Consider the following 19,273-nt stretch of genomic DNA (forward strand, 5'->3'; position numbering starts at 1 on the left):
CTGTATAATACAGTGACAGCAGGTGACTGTATAATACAGGGGAGAGTGACAGCAGGTGACTGTATAATACAGGGGAGAGTGACAGCAGGTGACTGTATAATACAGGGGAGAGTGGCAGCAGGTGACTGTGTAATACAGGGGAGAGTGACAGCAGGTGACTGTGTAATACAGGGGAGAGTGACAGCAGGTGACTGTGTAATACAGGGGACAGTGACAGCAGGTGACTGTGTAATACAGGGGAGAGTAACAGCAGGTGACTGTGTAATACAGGGGACAGTGTCAGCAGGTGACTGTATAATACAGGGGAGAGTGTCAGCAGGTGACTGTATAATACAGGGGATAGTGACAGCAGGTGACTGTGTAATACAGGGGAGAGTGACAGCAGGTGACTGTATAATACAGGGGAGAGTGACAGTAGGTGACTGTATAATATAGGGGAGAGTGACAGCAGGTGACTGTGTAATACAGGGGAGAGTGACAGCAGGTAACTGTGTAATACAGGGGAGAGTGGCAGCAGGTGACTGTGTAATACAGGGGACAGTGAAAGCAATCCATTATGTAATACAGAGGGACAGTGGCAGTAGGTAACTGTGTAATACAGGGGAGAGTTGCAGTAGGTAACTGTAATACAGGGGAACGTGGCAGCAGGTGACTGTATAATACAGGGAACAGTGACAGCAGGTAACTGTGTAATACAGGGGAGAGTGGCAGCAGGTGACTGTGTAATACAGGGGACAGTGAAAGGAATCCATTATGTAATACAGAGGGACAGTAGCAGCAGGTGACTGTGTAATACAGGGGATAGCGACAGCAGGTGACTGTATAATACAGGGGACAGTGACAGCAGGTGACTGTATAATACAGGGGAGAGTGACAGCAGGTGACTGTATAATACAGGGGAGAGTGACAGCAGGTGACTGTGTAATACAGGGGACAGTGACAGCAGGTGACTGTATAATACAGGGGACAGTGACAGCAGGTAACTGTGTAATACAGGGGACAGTGACAGCAGGTGACTGTATAATACAGGGGACAGTGACAGCAGGTAACTGTGTAATACAGGGGAGAGTGGCAGCAGGTGACTGTGTAATACAGAGAGACAGTGGCATCAGGTGACTGTGTAATACAGGGGACAGTGACAGCAGGTAACTGTGTAATACAGGGGAGAGTGGCAGCAGGTCACTGTGTAATACAGGGGACAGTGAAAGCAATCCATTATGTAATACAGAGGGACAGTAGCAGCAGGTGACTGTGTAATACAGGGGAGAGTGTCAGCAGGTGACTGTGTAATACAGGGGACAGTTACAGCAGGTGACTGTATAATACAGGGGAGAGTGTCAGCAGGTGACTGTGTAATACAGGGGACAGTGAAAGCAATCCATTATGTAATACAGAGGGACAGTGGCAGTAGGTAACTGTGTAATACAGGGGACAGTGTCAGCAAGTGACTGTGTAATACAGGGAAGAGTTGCAGTAGGTAACTGTAATACAGGGGAACGTGGCAGCAGGTGACTGTAATACAGTGGACACTGACAGCAAGTAACTGTAATATAGAGGGACACTGACAGCAGGTAACTGTGTAATACAGGGGATAGTGACAATAACTGTGTGCTGTTATACAGGGGACAGTGACAAGGGACTATGCAACATCATGAAAAGAACGGATGACACAGATTAACAGCGTGATAAAGGATAGAGTTACAAGAAAACCGTGTGTGTAGGGCATAGGCAGCATTAAGGAAACAGCAACTATGTGACATTATTTTAGTAACTAGGAGCAGAGGAACAAAGGAAAACACTAACACTGGCACAGAGACATACTAGCAACCATGGAGACCGAGACAATGTATCAATGACAAGGAACTTAAAGGAACAATATACCGTGATAACAAAATGCTCTCATTTTATTATTAAACCAATGCTTCTTGTTGACTGTAGCAGCCAATCAGTGGTCATGTGTTGCATGGGTTTGGCGCAGGAGCTTGCCTTTGTAGGGATTTAACAGCTATGCCCAGAACCCTTGCATGTTGCTCCAGCTAGTAGTACACAACTGTTACAAGCAACAAGCTATCACTGACGGCTTGTAAAAGGTACACTAGAGATCAGCCATGACACGGATAGCTATATGCTCACACTAGACATGGCACAGAATGTGTCCAGACACTGTAAGGACTGGCATTCACAGCAGGCATGGCACATGATGTACATACAGAACAGACACAGCAAGAACAGGCACACACTCACAGCAGGCATGGCACATGATGTACACACAGACCAGACACAGCAAGAACAGGCACACACATTTACAGCAGGCTTGGCACATGATGTACACACACACCAGACACAGCAAGAACAGGCACACACTCACAGCAGGCATGTCACATGATGTACACACACACCAGACACAGCAAGAACAGGCACACACTCACAGCAGGCATGGCACATGATGTGCGCACAGTCAAGACACAGCAAGATCAGGCACACACTCACAGCAGGCAGGGCACATGATGTACACACACACCAGACACAGCAAGAACAGGCACACACTCACAGCAGGCATGGCACATGATGTACACACAGACCAGACACAGCAAGAACAGGCACACACTCACAGCAGGCATGGCACATGATGTACACACAGACCAGACACAGCAAGAACAGGCACACACTCACAGCAGGCATGGCACATGATGTACACAAAGACCAGACACAGCAAGAACAGGCACACACTCACAGCAGGCATGGCACATGATGTACACACAGACCAGACACAGCAAAAACAGGCACACACTCACAGCCGGCATGGTACATGATGTACACAAAGACCAGACACAGCAAGAACAGGCACACACTCACAGCAGGCATGGCACATGATGTAAACACAGACCAGACACAGCAAGAACAGGCACACACTCACAGCAGGCATGGCACATGATGTACACACAGACCAGACACAGCAAGAACAGGCACACACTCACAGCAGGCATGGGACATGATGTACACACAGACCAGACACAGCAAGAACAGTCACACACTCACAGCAGGCATGGCACATGATGTACACACACACCAGACACAGCAAGAACAGGCACACACTCACAGCAGGCATGGCACATGATGTACACACACACCAGACACAGCAAGAACAGGCACACACTCACAGCAGGCATGGCACATGATGTACACACAGACCAGACACAGCAAGAACAGGCACACACTCACAGCAGGCATGGCACATGATGTACACACAGACCAGACACAGCAAGAACAGGCACACACTCACAGCAGGCATGGCACATGATGTACACACGGACCAGACACAGCAATAACAGACACACACTCACAGCAGGCATGGCACATGATGTACACACACACCAGACACAGCAAGAACAGGCACACAGTCACAGCAGGCTTGGCACATGATGTGCGCACAGTCAAGACACAGCAAGAACAGGCACACACTCACAGCAGGCATGGCACACAGACCAGACACAGCAGGCATGGCACATGATGTACACAAAGACCAGACACAGCAAGAACAGGCACACACTCACAGCAGGCATGGCACACAGACCAGACACAGCAGGCATGGCACACAGACCAGACACAGCAAAAACAGGCACACACTAACAGCAGGCATGGTACATGATGTGCGCACAGTCTGGACAGAAGAAAAGGCACACACAGCAGCAGGCACATGATGTAAACACAGACCAGACACAGCAAGAAAAGGCACACACATTTACAGCAGGCTTGGATACAAGTGCCAGTTGCTATCTAGGTATCTGATGACGGCTTAGGCCGAAACGTGTCATACCACCCAGTCTGTACTTGCAAGTATTTTATTTTTATGCTGCTTTTATGTAATAAATGCTGATTTACATATATATTTTTCCTGAGCTCTGTTTTTTCTGTTTTTGAATATTATACACTCACAGCAGGCATGGCACATGATGTACATACAGACCAGATACAGCAAGAAAAGGCATACAGCAGGCACGGCATATGATGCACGTACAGACTGGACACAAGAACAGGCACACACTTCACAGCAGGCTTGGCATATGATGTATGCCCAGACCAGACACAGCAGTGTATTGCCAAACATGGCAAGGACACTCATTCACTCACACCAGTCATAGCAAGGATAGGCACACACTCACACAAGGACAGGTACACAGTAACCCCAGGCATGGCACAGATCAGATATGGCATATTGTGTCAGGTAGGGACACACTCGCACAAGGACAGGTACACAGTAACTCCCAGGCATGGCACAGATCAGATATGGCATCTTGTGTCAGATAGGCACACACACAAGGACAGGTACACAGTAACTCACAGGCATGGCACAGATCAGATATGGCATCTTGTGTCAGATAGGCACACACTCACACAAGAACAGGCACACAGTCACAGCAGGCTTGGCACATGATGTGCGCACAGTCAAGACGCAGCAAGAACAGTTACACACTCACAGCAGGCATGGCACAAAGACCAGACACAGCAGGCATGGCACACAGAACAGACACAGCAAAAACAGGCACACACTAACAGCAGGCATGGTACATGATGTGCGCACAGTCTGGACAGAAGAAAAGGCACACACAGCAGCCGGCATGGCACATGATGTAAACACAGACCAGACACAGCAAGAAAAGGCACACACATTTACAGCAGGCTTGGCACATGATGTACACACAAATCAGACACAGCAAAAACAGGCACACACAGCAGGCATGGCACACAGACCAGACACAGCAGGCATGGCCCACAGACCAGACAGCAAGAACAGGCACACACTCACAGCAGGCATGGCACGTGATGTGTGCACAGTCAAGACACAGCAAGAACAGGCACACACTCACAGCAGGCATGGCACGTGATGTGCGCACGGTCAAGACACAGCAAGAACAGGCACACACTCACAGCTGGCTTGGCACATGATGTAAACACAGACCAGACACGGCAAGAACAGGCACACACTCACAGCAGCAGGCATGGCACATGATGTAAACACATACCAGATACAGCAAGAACAGGCACACACTCACAGCAGGCATGGCACACAGACCAGACAGCAAGAACAGGCACACACTCACAGCAGGCATGGCACATGATGTAAACACAGACCAGACACAGCAAGAAAAGGCACACACATTTACAGCAGGCTTGGCACATGATGTACATACAGACCAGACACAGCAAACAGGCACACACTCACAGCAGGCATGGCACACAGACCAGACACAACAGGCATGGCACACAGACCAGACAGCAAGAACAAGCACACACTCACAGAAGGCATGGCACATGATGTACACAAAGACCAGACACAGCAAGAACAGGCACACGCTCACAGCAGGCATGGTACATGATGTACACAAAGACCAGACACAGCAAGAACAGGCACACACTCACAGCAGGCATGGTACATGATGTACACAAAGACCAGGCACAGCAAGAACAGGCACACACTCACAGCAGGAATGGCACATGATGTACACAAAGACCAGACACAGCAAGAACAGGCACACACTCACAGCAGGCATGGTACATGATGTACACAAAGACCAGGCACAGCAAGAACAGGCACACACTCACAGCAGGAATGGCACATGATGTACACAAAGAACAGGCACACACTCACAGCAGGAATGGCACATGATGTACACAAAGACCAGGCACAGCAAGAACAGGCACACACTCACAGCAGGCATGGTACATGATGTACACAAAGACCAGGCACAGCAAGAACAGGCACACACTCACAGCAGGCATGGCACATGATGTACATACAGACCAGATACAGCAAGAAAAGGCATACAGCAGGCACGGCATATGATGCACGTACAGACTGGACACAAGAACAGGCACACACTTCACAGCAGGCTTGGCATATGATGTATGCCCAGACCAGACACAGCAGTGTATTGCCAAACATGGCAAGGACACTCATTCACTCACACCAGGCATAGCAAGGATAGGCACACACGTACACAGTAACCCCAGGCATGGCACAGATCAGATATGGCATATTGTGTCAGATAGGCACACACTCACACAAGGACAGGTACACAGTAACCCCAGGCATGGCACAGATCAGATATGGCATATTGTGTCAGGTAGGGACACACTCACACAAGGACAGGTACACAGTAACCCCAGGCATGGCACAGATCAGATATGGCATCTTGTGTCAGATAGGCACACACTCACAAGGACAGGTACACAGTAATTACCAGGCATGGCACAGATCAGATATGGCATCTTGTGTCAGATAGGCACACACACAAGGACAGGTACACAGTAACTCACAGGCATGGCACAGATCAGATATGGCATCTTGTGTCAGATAGGCACACACTCACAAGGACAGGTACACAGTAACTCACAGGCATGGCACAGATCAGATATGGCATATTGTGTCAGATAGGCACACACTCACACAAGGATAGGTACACAGTAACTCCCAGGCATGGCACATGATGTGTGTAGAGAGCAGACAAGGAAAGGCTAGAGGCTCACTCTTAATGGATATGTCACTTTACACAAGCCAGACATATTCAAGATGAATACACACAGCCCAAACTTGTTCAAATGACTGACGCACAGGTTAGAATTGGCAAAAGGAATCTGCTCATTTTTTTTTGGGATAGGGGGTGGGTGTTTTAGAACCTTTCTTATATCGATTTATATCAATTATGATAATACAGATATCAAAACTGTACATAATAGTAAACATATAGTCTGACTAGTTGTCTGTTAGAACCTCACTTCCTATGCTGGTTTTCTACTCTGCATAAAAACCAGACAAAGAAGCAGTGAGGACAGCTAATTTCATGCCTATACTGAGGTTTATTCTGTTCTGCTTTATACCCAAGTATCTTTCCTCCTGACATCTGTTTTTATGTACTTTCCCTTCTAGATCCTATGTGAGAGTCGGGTGCTTTGCAATGGAAAATGACTGCTGGGAATTTAGCGTCACGAGAAATTGCTGACATCCCCCTCCTATAGCAAAGGACTTAAAGATGAAGCCAGTGAAATTAAAAAAGAAGCCTCAGGTTGGGGATGAGAGTGAAGAATCTCTTTGCTGCTGTGAGTACATAAATCAGAATGGAGAGAGGAGCCATATAGTCGGCTGTCTGTGCGACTGCGAAGACGTAGATCAAGCTTGTGACAGGTTAGTATAGTAAAGACAACAATATCGTCTACGTCACTGTTGGCCATAAAACTCCACTTTGTTTTTTTATTCAAAAATAAAAAAACTATGTACAATTGTATTCAGTCGCTCCTTTACTGCAAAACGATATAACAGTATTGATCTCAGACACACAACAGACAGTTTTTTTGGTAAAATGTGATAAATACTTATCTGCCCAGGTAGGTACCAATATATTTCTACTGCAAGTAAATAAAGTACTATAAATACCCACCAAAATAAAATTACTGTAGAAAATATAAAAGTCATTTTATGGATGTTAATTCCTGGAAATATTTTACTTGCTCAGTTGTTCTGAATCTCCTATCTCATTTCTATGCTGCTAAGCCTGTGTATACGCAGGTACCTTGTTTAAGGTGTCCCCACCAGTCTCACACCATAAAAAAAAAAAATCACGCCCTTCACAGGTGTTGCCCAAACCTGACTCCAGGATGACAGACAATTTGAGAAAACTCCTTCATAAGCAGAGGTGATGCTTACTTTGAGCCATACCATAGGTAATGAGAGAAAAGTTCAGGGTTCAAAGGTCATGCCCAAAGTCTAAAAGTCACTTAAATTAGCTGCTAGATGATAGGCCCAAGGGCAATCTTACCCAGGACATACTTGAAAACGAGAGAAATCTCAATGTATCCTTCCTGGTAAAATATTTTATAAATAAAATCTTACAGAGCAGACCAATGTGTGTATATACAGTACGTAGTAAATAGATTTGCATAAAGGTGGGTGACTAGTAGAGAATGCTTGTAGACAAACACATAGACTAACAGTGGAAAGACCATATGATGCAGGTTTGCTGTAGAGAGGACATGCAAGTTTGCAGCTGAGGGCCCAGAAAATGCCGGCTAGCTGCCGTAGGTCCGGAGGTTGGAGGCTTGCTACTGAGAGGCCAGGAGGCGGGCAGCTGGGAATCATGAAACAAGATAACTAGAGACATGGAATAGAGACAGTTCCAAGGAAACTGAATGCAGGCTAGTCAGGCAGAAGACAAATATATTATTTGTGTTTAATAGCCATAAATGTATATGTATCCCTTAAAGGGACAGTCTAGTCTAGTCGTGCGATTTTAAACAACTTTACAATTTACTTTTATCATCAAATTTGCTTTGCTTTCTTGGTATTCTTTTTTAAAGCTAAACTTAGGTAGGCTCAAACAGATTTCTAAACCGTTGAAAACCGCCTCTTATCTCAGTGCATTTTGACAGTTTTTCACAGTTAGACAGGGCTAGTCCACGTGTGCCATATAAATGACGTGCTCACTCCTGTGGAGTTATTTAGGAGGAAGCACTGATTGGCTAGAATGTAAGTCTGTGCACTGAGATAAGTGGGCAGTCTGCAGAAGCTTAGATACAAGATAATCACATGTGTCAATCAAACTCAGCCATATATGTTGGTGAGGTGTGGCTTTACCCCGTATACAACCTGCATGTTATTGCATACAAATTATTCTCTAATCATGATGTTACCATTGCTTGATCTAATGATTTATTTAAATGGACATTAACCTTAAAGGGACACTGAACGCAATTTTTTTATTTTATGATTCAGATAGAGCATGACATTTTAAGCAACTTTCTATTTTATTCCTATTATCATTTTTTTTCGTTCTCTTGCTATCTTTATTTTAAAAGCAGGAATGTGATGCATAGGAGGCAGCCCATTTTAGGTTCGGCACCATGGATAGCACTTGCTTATTGGATGCTTACATTTACCTACCAATGAGCAAGCATAACCTAGGTTCTTAACCAAAAATGGGCCGGCTCCTATGCATCTCATTCCTGCTTTTTAAAAAAAGATAGCAAGAGAACGAAGAAATATTAATAGGAGTAAATTAGAAAGTTGCTTAAAATTGCATGCTCTGTCTGAATCACGAAAGAAAAAAATTGGGTTTAGTGTCCCTTTAATAAATATAAGCAATGTATTTCAAGCATTACAGTACTGATCCTTTGTGTAAGCATCATTTTTAAAAATATTTAATCATTTTACTGTGCTGCAATAACAATGACCACCCTACATTTTTTTTTCCTTCTAGGCCACATGTGGGAACCATAATTCCCAGAATGCGATGTGGCTAGGGGAGAGTTGTTTGCTTTCATTTCACTCTGTTTCAGCTCCTTGAACTGTTGGTGACCAGAAGAGACGTATGAAAGGTTAAAAAAAACTGCACACTGATCCTACTTGGTCATTAAAACAATATCTTCCTCCTGCCCTTAAGCATAAACACAACACACATCTTAGAGGAAGAAAAAAAAAAAAAAAGCATAAGCATCAAATCAAATTACTTCCTGTAATGATGTAGTAAAAGTATTGTTGCTAATAAAGACATAGCTTAGAAGTTAATATGTTGCAATCACATATATTTGTGCACAAAGTTAAAAAATAGGTAATCCCACTTTAAATGATCATTTGAATGGGTTTCTGTCATGACTTATATACCTGTATGTACTCCTATATAAAATCAATAAAACATGGCTATAACTATTAGAAATTATTGCACAGGCAATTAGCACATATAGGCAAGAATCCCTGCTTTCCAGGAAAACTACATATACATTGTTAGCAATACACAAGAGGATTCTGGGTAAGATAAGTAAATTAGACATCTCAGCTTTTTGCTTCAAATACTGTGCTAACACAAGGTAATTACCTAACAGGGTGAATGCAGAAAATAGAAAAATCACTACTAGACAGCTGTTTCGTTCTTCTTAGAACTCATCAGTAGTAGTTAGATTTTTGATTGCTGCTAGGTAAAGCTCATTCCAGAGCAAAATCCAAAAAAATAAAAATCATTATCTCCACCATAATTTTAATGAATTTTGATTTTAAGCACAAAATTATCTTTAAATACATTTATGTGAAATTATGCAATTAGTTTGTGCTATGGATAGCAAAAAATGATTTATTATAAAATATATTATAAAAAATACACTGCCTTTTTATTTATTTATTTATATATTTATTTATATATTATATATATATATATATATATATATATATATATATATATATATATATATATATATATATATATATATATTCGAGCAAAAAACAAAGTGGGAAGCAATTTCTATAAATATGAGCTGTACAGGTGAAGTAAACACATATGTACACACCCGAGAAAAAGCCAATAAAGTTAATGGTGCAGTCCCTTTTATAAAATATGTCAAGAATTACTTAAGAGAGGAAGAAACAAGAAAATATGTGTTTCAATAAAGGCAGGGATTTCAGCACTCTTTTTAAAAATAGATATACAGCTCTAAAGTTAAAGTGAACAAAGTAACAATTTATTGGCATAGGCAATTGAATATTTTGACACACTGCACCCCCCAGAGCAAAGGATGTACAAATAAATAATATAAACGCACTGTATAGGCTAACCAATATGTAGATACAAAATAATTCGCTAAAATTAGCTAAATCAATAATGTGAACCATATACAATGTTCCTGACCGGCCAGGGTGAACCAAGGTATCTATTTAAGATATATATATATAATTGCACACAGAACCTTCAACCTCAATTGTGGAGGTATGGCCTGGGCAGATTATCAACACGGGATCTAAGTTATCAGAAATATACTCTTATGAGGGCAAGATGTACACATACAAAGTACATAAGTAACATATAAGAAACAACATTGATGTACCAAGCAAATAGTAGAAGTATTGCAATTAGTAGCAAGAATATGGTAGAGTGACGATTCAAACAACTGCACCCTGCTGCACACAGAACCCCCAAAAACGTTTAAGAGGTATACCCTGGGCAGGTAGAAATGGGATCTAAGTTGTGTGATCAGACACTCTAGGCAAAGCAGTAGTGTTATACATTCAGGGAACAATAAATTTGCACAGATGGTTAATAAGCTCAAGCCTGGGAGAGCTGTCGTAGTTGGTAGGAGAATCCAATGGACATATAAAGCAATGCCATACAGTTTTTCATGCAAAAGAAAAAAAGCCTCTTAGGCAATCCATGTTCTCCTTAGAGCTGTGCTGCAGAATGTATGCTGAAGATTTCGCCTCGATAGGCGTCTCCAAAGGCAGTTTATTTACTGTGAGTATAGGCACCTTGAACTTCGTGCTTAAAGGGACACTCAGGTTAAATTTAAATTTTCATGATTCAGATACAGCATGTAATTTTAAACAACTTTCCAATTTACTTCCATTAAAAAAATGTTCACAGTCTTTTATATTTACACTTTTTGAGTCACCAGCTCCTACTGAGCATGTGCAAGAATTCACAGACTATACGTATATGCATTTGTGATTGGCTGATTGCTATCACATGGTACAAGGGGAGTGGAAATATACATAACTTTAAAAATTGTTATACAAAAATCTACTACTCATTTGAAGTTCAGACTAAGTGCTATTGCATTGTCTTGTTATCTTGCATTTGTTGATTATGCAAATCTAATGTGTTGACTGGTCCATTAAAAAGGGCCACTACATAGAAACTTCAAGCAGTGTGTAATATCGAACGTATTATGTTTTTGCATATATATATAGTCTTAATAGATACCTTGGTTCACCCTGGCCGGTCAGGAACATTGTATATTGTTCACATTATTGATTTGGCTAATTTTAGCGAATGGTTTTGTATCTACATATTGGTTAGCCTATACAGTGCGTTTATATTATTTATTTGTACTTCCTTTGCTCTGAAAATATTCAATTGCCTATGCCAATAAATTGTTACTTTGTTCACTTTAACTTTAGAGCTGTGTATCTATTTTTAAAAAGAGTGCTGAAAATATATTTACATTTTTTTTTATTCTCAGCAACATAGGAAAAGCAGTTCTAAAATTGGAAGCCCGGTCATCAGACTCCTAAAGAAGCCGGAGAATTTAACAAGAGGAAGGAAAGATTAAGTTACTGTGATTAGCTGAAACCGGTCCTAGCAGAACATCACAGTAAATTGATAGCTGCTAACAAATACTAAATATGTTAAATGTGTTCTCTGGTGAGAAGAAAGATATAGACCCATAGTACAAGGTTATGGCAGAGGTGAATACAGTATAGCAGATAGATAATCCCTTTATTAACCATTCCCCAGATTTGCATAACCAACACAGTTATATTAATATACTTTTACCTCTGTGATTACCTCTGCAAACTGCCCTCTTATTTCAATTCTTTTGACAGACTTGCATTTTAGCCAATGTTATCTATATGACACAGATGAACTAATGCCCTCTAGTGGTGAAAAACTGTCAAAATGCATTCACTTCAGAGGCAGCCTTCAAGGGCTAAGAAATTAGCATGTGAGCCTACTAAGGTTTAGCTTTCAACTAAGAGAACAAAGCAAAATTGGTGATAAAAGTAAATTGAAAAGTTGTTTAAAATTACACACTCTATCTGAATCATGAAAGTTTATTTTGGACTAGACTGTCCCTTTAAATGTATCAGCTTTATAGATGCACCCTCAGGCTTGTAATTTTTCAACATGTGACAGTGACATCGCCTGTAGGTCAGAGCACATTTCACAATTATACGTTCTCATGTGTCACAGCAAAGATTCCTTCATGTATAAGTCACTCTGCAGTCTTGTTGCTGGACTGTCACAGACTGAGATTGTTACACTTATGAAGTCCCCACATGAAAATGTCACAGTTTGTGTTCTTGATGTAAGGTGACATTTGTGTTTTTTCAGCTAGGGATATGGTTAACCCTTTGCTAACCAATTCATAGTAGCCCTCTCTGGGTAAATAAGCGATATACATTGTAATGTATATTTCCCTCCCTTAATGAGTTACTAATAATAGATTTTAGTTGCTGGAGTATTTTCAGTTTTTTGCATATTGACACTGCCACCTATATGGAAAGTATGAATACTGCAGTACAGAAAACCTTTCAGGGGGGTGAGACAGCTCAGCGTATTTGAAATGGTTTTCCTGCAACGGCTTTGAATACAATGGTAATAAGTCATTGGTAACATTAAGCATAAACCAGTTTTACAGTACAGTGTTCTTTCAAAGCTGTGATATTATGGTCACCACAATATAACCATTAGGGTGACATCCTTGATGACAGCTGTGTAATTATAGAAAATGTTTCTAAGCACTCCTGGCTGAGTCCTAAATAGGTTCTCAAAGGAATAGGGGCCTCAATTCCTCCTGTATTTGTTTGATAAATTGTGTCCTGTGTCTTAAAAATATTTTATCATTGTTGTAATAATTAACTTTTGTGTTTTTGTGTAGCCCCAGAACCTAGCAACACCCCTGTAGCTTCTCCGCATGTGGCTGTTGTATTTGTAAATACAGTGTTCATATTTGTAGGTATTTGCTTTGGCTGCCAGCGGAGACGAAGTTGCTGCCAGTTGGCATTTGTAGGTGCCACCTGCCCCATTGCCAATAAGTGACTCTGCACCAGCTGCATTGCTATAGGCTTGTGCTGAGCAACAAGGCTGTTCAGGAGCTGCAGGGAATTGCTACACAGGTGGTGACCATAAGCACATAGCGATCACTGGTAGTGTCCTGCTAATGACCGGCTCAGCCCGCTGCAGTTGGAGGAGCTTAAAGGGACAGTAAATGTTTATTTGAAAAAATAAAAAAATTGCAGAAAGAAAAAATATTGTTAACAGCCACAATGACCCCAGAAAAGTATTCAAACATCAGTTTTCAACCTTTATTTTACCTGCAATGGTGCCGGCTGCCCCCTGTAAGCAGCGTGTGCTTCTGTATATGGTTGCATGTGTGGTAGAAAAATAAATGATAAAAGTACATTACAAATGTTTTCTACTATGTATAACGGTACATTTTATTGTCAATTAGATTTTGAGATTAAAGGGACATTAAAGTTGTTCGTACTATCAGCAAATACAAAACTGCAGAAGTCAACTGATCACTCACAAGCGGCTGCAAACAAAACATAGTTCTAATAAACACAGCAAGTCTAATAGATGTTCCTCTTTCACACACAGCAAAGACAAAGCACTGCCATTCATTACTGTTCTGTTTATGCTGTGTTTTCTCCTGAACAGATGGATTACTTGTAAAGCCATTCAGCCGGAGGTCTTCGCAAGAGCGATAGAGACCTTGTCAGACCGTCTCCGTGTGCCCTGGATCCGTGGTGCTAAGAAGGTGGATGTGAGCGTTATACCCCCACTCATCCTACTCCCTATATCCCTGCACATTGCTGCTCTCCATGCGCTGCTGGCTGTGGTTATTCTGACCTCTCTGCCAGTGCTGGTGGTTTGGTATTACCAACTGACCCATAGGCGTAAGGGGAAAACCCTGTTGTTCCTGAGCTTGGCGCTATTCTCCCTAGGGTACATGTATTATGTCTTTGTGCAGGAAGTGCTTCCTAGGGGCCACATAGGATGGGGTCATTTCATAGCCATCTCTTGTGGGCTGCTGATGACCCTTCTGTTTTTAGCTAAAGCAAAGCAGAATCCCGGCTACCTCACCAAAAGCACAAAGATGAAATCTGAGGGCGCCTGTGCATCAGCAAATGGAGCATGGACTGATGGTGTAAGGGCCACTCATGGAGGGGTCTGCAGGCTTAATGGGGAGAAGGGCTGCATCAGCCTCGAGAAAAACTGTTGCAAGATTTGCCAGGTGGTCAGGCCTCCACGCAGTGGTCACTGCCGGATCTGTGGTGCCTGTGTCCAGCGGCTGGATCATCACTGTGTATGGTAAGTGGTAGCGTGGGGCTATTGCCGCCATCTTGAAATTCATGTATTCTTGCACATTCACAGATCAGTGATGCTGCTGCCTTTTGGACAGCTGTACCTTGCACTTTAGTTTATCTCACTGAACAGAGACAGGGGCCTTTACATTTTTGTATTTATTTTCTTTTACACACTTTAGCAGATGTCACAGGTGATAAAACACCTAGAGATACGAAACCCAATTTTTATCATTCATGATTCAGATAAATCATGCAATAAAAAAAAAATAGGCTTAGGAGCAGCAATGCACTACTGGGAGGTAGCTGAACACAGGTGAACCAATGAAGAGACATATATGTGCAGCCACCAATTAGCAGCTAGCTCCCAGTAGTGCATTGGTGATCCTGAGCATAATTGGGTATATTTTTCGACAAAGGATACCAATAGAGCGAAGCAGATATGATTACAGAAGCAAATTGGAAAGTTTTATAAAATTTCACAATCTATCTGAATCATCAAAGAAAGTTTCTGAGCTTCATGTCCTTTAAATGCTAAATCACTTGAAACTGATGCAGTATAACTGTAAAAAGCTGACAGGAAAATATCACCTGAGCATCTCTATGTAAAAAAGGAAGATATTTTACCTCACAATCTCCTCAGCTCAGCAGAGTAAGTTCTGTGTAAAAAGTTATACTCAGCTGCAGGTAAAAAAACCAAAAAAAAAAAACGAAGAATTGAACAGCAGCCAATCAGAAGTGCTGAGGTCATGAACTCTTTTACTGTGACCTCATGAGATTTTATAGTAAAGTTCCTTAAACTGAATAGGGAAATAAGATGAGTGTGCACGAAGCTCACTCCCTTAGCTGTCCCGGGACAGACATACTGATTTGCTGCTTAGAAATCCTTTACAATGGGAGGTGGCTACTGAGGAAATTTTGAGGTAAAATATCTTTCTTTTTTACATAGAGATGTTCAGGAGATATTTTCTAGTCCGCTTTTTACAGCTATGCTGCATCACTTTCAAGTGTTTCAACATTTGGGTATCATGGCCCTTTAATCTTCAAGATGGTAAAGCCCAGTATGAAGATACAGAGCTTCACTAACCAGTGCTTGTGAAGGAATAAGAGAATTGTGAGTAATGAACCTGCTACTGTAGTTGTGCCCAGCAGTGTAATGTCCCTTTAACGTCTGCACAGGAACCACAATGCATTGCTGCTCTTAAGTAGCCAGTGAGCCAATCAGGAGATGGATAGTTACTGAGGAGCTCTGCAGAATGTTTTTACCCCAGTGACCGACGTACCCAGAATAACTAGGTACAGTCTGTAGGTAAATACGTTGTCTTCTCTGCTGCCCCAATTCATTTGTGTAGCTTTGATTAGAGATACTTTTCCCCTTTATATTATGTAATAATTCCTTGATGCTATCTATCATTTAAAGCCCTGGTATACGTTGTACATTAAGATACTACGGGGGACAGTTGGGAACAATGATGGGGATTGTAGCACAATTAAATAACCCCTAATGTAAGAACCATTGATCTTTTAAATAAGGTGCAGGTTTTTGTAATATTGCCACCATAAAATAAATGCTATATTATTTATAAAACCAGACTAAAGGGAAACGCAAACTGTTTGGATTATTCTCTTTGCATTTCATTTCTTAATTGAGTTCACCTTTAAATGCAATACTATACAATGTGATTGTGTGTGTCCCTTTAATACACTCCTGTAACTGATGATCTTGTGCTCTTTGTTTCGCCTGTGCAGGATTAACAACTGTATAGGAGCTCAGAATCACAAATCCTTTATCCTGGCGCTCTCATGTTTCCTGCTCACATCTACGTACGGCATTGTAATGACCCTGGGCACAGTCTGTAGGGGGCAGAATGTTGTCACTGCTCTGCTATACTGCCCAGGGGTGTACAGAGAGTATAGGTAAGTGCTCACAGCTATTTATACTGCCAAGGGGTGTACAGAGAGTATAGGTAAGTGCTCACAGCTATTTATACTGCCCAGGGGTGTACAGGGAGTATAGGTAAGTGCTCACAACTATTTATATTACTCAGGGGTGTACAGACTATAGGTTAGTGCTCACAACTATTTATATTACTCAGGGGTGTACAGAGAGTATAGGTAAGTGCTCACAACTATTTATACTGCCCAGGGGTGTACAGAGAGTATAGGTAAGTGCTCACAGCTATTTATACTGCCCAGGGGTGTACAGAGAGTATAGGTAAGTGCTCACAGCTATTTATACTGCCCAGGGGTGTACAGACTATAGGTTAGTGCTCACAACTATTTATATTACTCAGGGGTGTACAGACTATAGGTTAGTGCTCACAACTATTTATATTACTCAGGGGTGTACAGACTATAGGTTAGTGCTCACAACTATTTATATTACTCAGGGGTGTACAGAGAGTATAGGTAAGTGCTCACAACTATTTATACTGCCCAGGGGTGTACAGAGAGTATAGGTAAGTGCTCACAGCTATTTATACTGCCCAGGGGTGTACAGACTATAGGTTAGTGCTCACAACTATTTATACTGCCCAGGGGTGTACAGAGAGTATAGGTAAGTGCTCACAGCTATTTATACTGCCCAGGGGTGTACAGACTATAGGTTAGTGCTCACAACTATTTATATTACTCAGGGGTGTACAGAGAGTATAGGTAAGTGTTCACAACTATTTATACTGCCCAGGGGTGTACAGACTATAGGTTAGTGCTCACAACTATTTATATTACTCAGGGGTGTACAGAGAGTATAGGTAAGTGCTCACAGCTATTTATACTGCCCAGGGGTGTACAGAGAGTATAGGTAAGTGCTCACAGCTATTTATACTGCCCAGGGGTGTACAGACTATAGGTTAGTGCTCACAACTATTTATACTGCCCAGGGTGTACAGAGAGTAGGGGTAAGTGCTCACAACTATTTATACTGCCCAGGGTGTACAGAGAGTAGGGGTAAGTGCTAACAACTATTTATACTGCCCAGGGGTGTACAGAGAGTATAGGTAAGTGCTCACAGCTATTTATATTACCCAGGGGTGTACAGAGAGTATAGGTAAGTGCTCACAACTATTTATACTGCCCAGGGTGTACAGAGAGTAGGGGTAAGTGCTAACAACTATTTATACTGTACAGAGAGTATAGGTAAGTGTTCACAACTATTTATACTGCCCAGGGGTGTACAGAGAGTATAGGTAAGTGCTCACAACTATTTATACTGCCCAGGGTGTACAGAGAGTAGGGGTAAGTGCTAACAACTATTTATACTGCCCAGGGGTGTACAGAGAGTATAGGTAAGTGCTCACAGCTATTTATATTACCCAGGGGTGTACAGAGAGTATAGGTAAGTGCTAACAGCTATTTATACTGCTCAGGGGTGTACAGAGAGTATAGGTAAGTGCTCACAGCTATTTATATTACCCAGGGGTGTACAGAGAGTATAGGTAAGTGCTCACAGCTATTTATACTGCTCAGGGGTGTACAGAGAGTATAGGTAAGTGCTCACAACTATTTATACTGCCCAGGGGTGTACAGAGAGTATAGGTAAGTGCTCACAACTATTTATACTGCCCAGGGGTGTACAGAGAGTATAGGTAAGTGCTAACAGCTATTTATACTGCCCAGGGGTGTACAGAGAGTATAGGTAAGTGCTAACAGCTATTTATACTGCCCAGGGGTGTCCAGAGAGTATAGGTAAGTGCTCACAACTATTTATACTGCCCAGGGGTGTACAGAGAGTATAGGTAAGTGCTAACAGCTATTTATACTGCCCAGGGGTGTACAGAGAGTATAGGTAAGTGCTCACAACTATTTATATTACCCAGAGGTGTACAGAGAGTATAGGTAAGTGCTCACAGCTATTTATACTGCCCAGGGGTGTACAGAGAGTATAGGTAAGTGCTCACAACTATTTATATTACCCAGGGGTGAACAGAGAGTATAGGTAGGTGCTCGCGGCTATTTATACTGTACAGAGAGTATAGGTAAGTGCTCACAACTATTTATACTGCCCAGGGGTGTACAGAGACTATAGGTAAGTGCTCACAGCTATTTATACTGTCCAGGGGTGTACAGAGACTATAGGTAAGTGCTCACAGCTATTTATACTGCCCATGGGTGTACAGACTATAGGTAAGTGCTCACAGCTATTTATACTGCCCAGGGGTGTACAGAGAGTATACATAAGTGCTCACAGCTATTTATAGTGCCCATGGGTGTACAGAGACTATAGGTAAGTGCTCACAGCTATTTATACTGCCCAGGGGTGTACAGAGAGTATAGGTAGGTGCTCACAGCTATTTATATTACCCAGGGGTGTACAGAGAGTATACATAAGTGCTCACAGCTATTTATACTACCCAGGGGTGTACAGAGAGTATAGGTAAGTGCTCACAGCTATTTATAGTGCCCATGGGTGTACAGAGACTATAGGTA

The 19,273-nt window shown here is 42.2% G+C and overlaps 1 protein-coding gene across 1 annotated transcript in view; it reads left to right on the forward strand.

The window, feature by feature from the left end:
- ZDHHC23 (zinc finger DHHC-type palmitoyltransferase 23) overlaps positions 1-19,273 on the forward strand; it is a 76,145-nt gene that overhangs the window by 39,590 nt on the left and 17,282 nt on the right. Inside the window, exons 2-4 of the mRNA XM_053705838.1 lie at positions 6,929-7,183; positions 14,199-14,852; positions 16,595-16,762. Of these exons, the coding sequence (XP_053561813.1) occupies positions 7,032-7,183; positions 14,199-14,852; positions 16,595-16,762 (974 nt within the window). The 5' untranslated portion in view covers positions 6,929-7,031. The remainder of the gene's footprint in view (positions 1-6,928; positions 7,184-14,198; positions 14,853-16,594; positions 16,763-19,273) is intronic.

This window comes from Bombina bombina, chromosome 3 (assembly GCF_027579735.1).
Source record: "Bombina bombina isolate aBomBom1 chromosome 3, aBomBom1.pri, whole genome shotgun sequence".
NCBI classification, from domain to species: domain Eukaryota; kingdom Metazoa; phylum Chordata; class Amphibia; order Anura; family Bombinatoridae; genus Bombina; species Bombina bombina.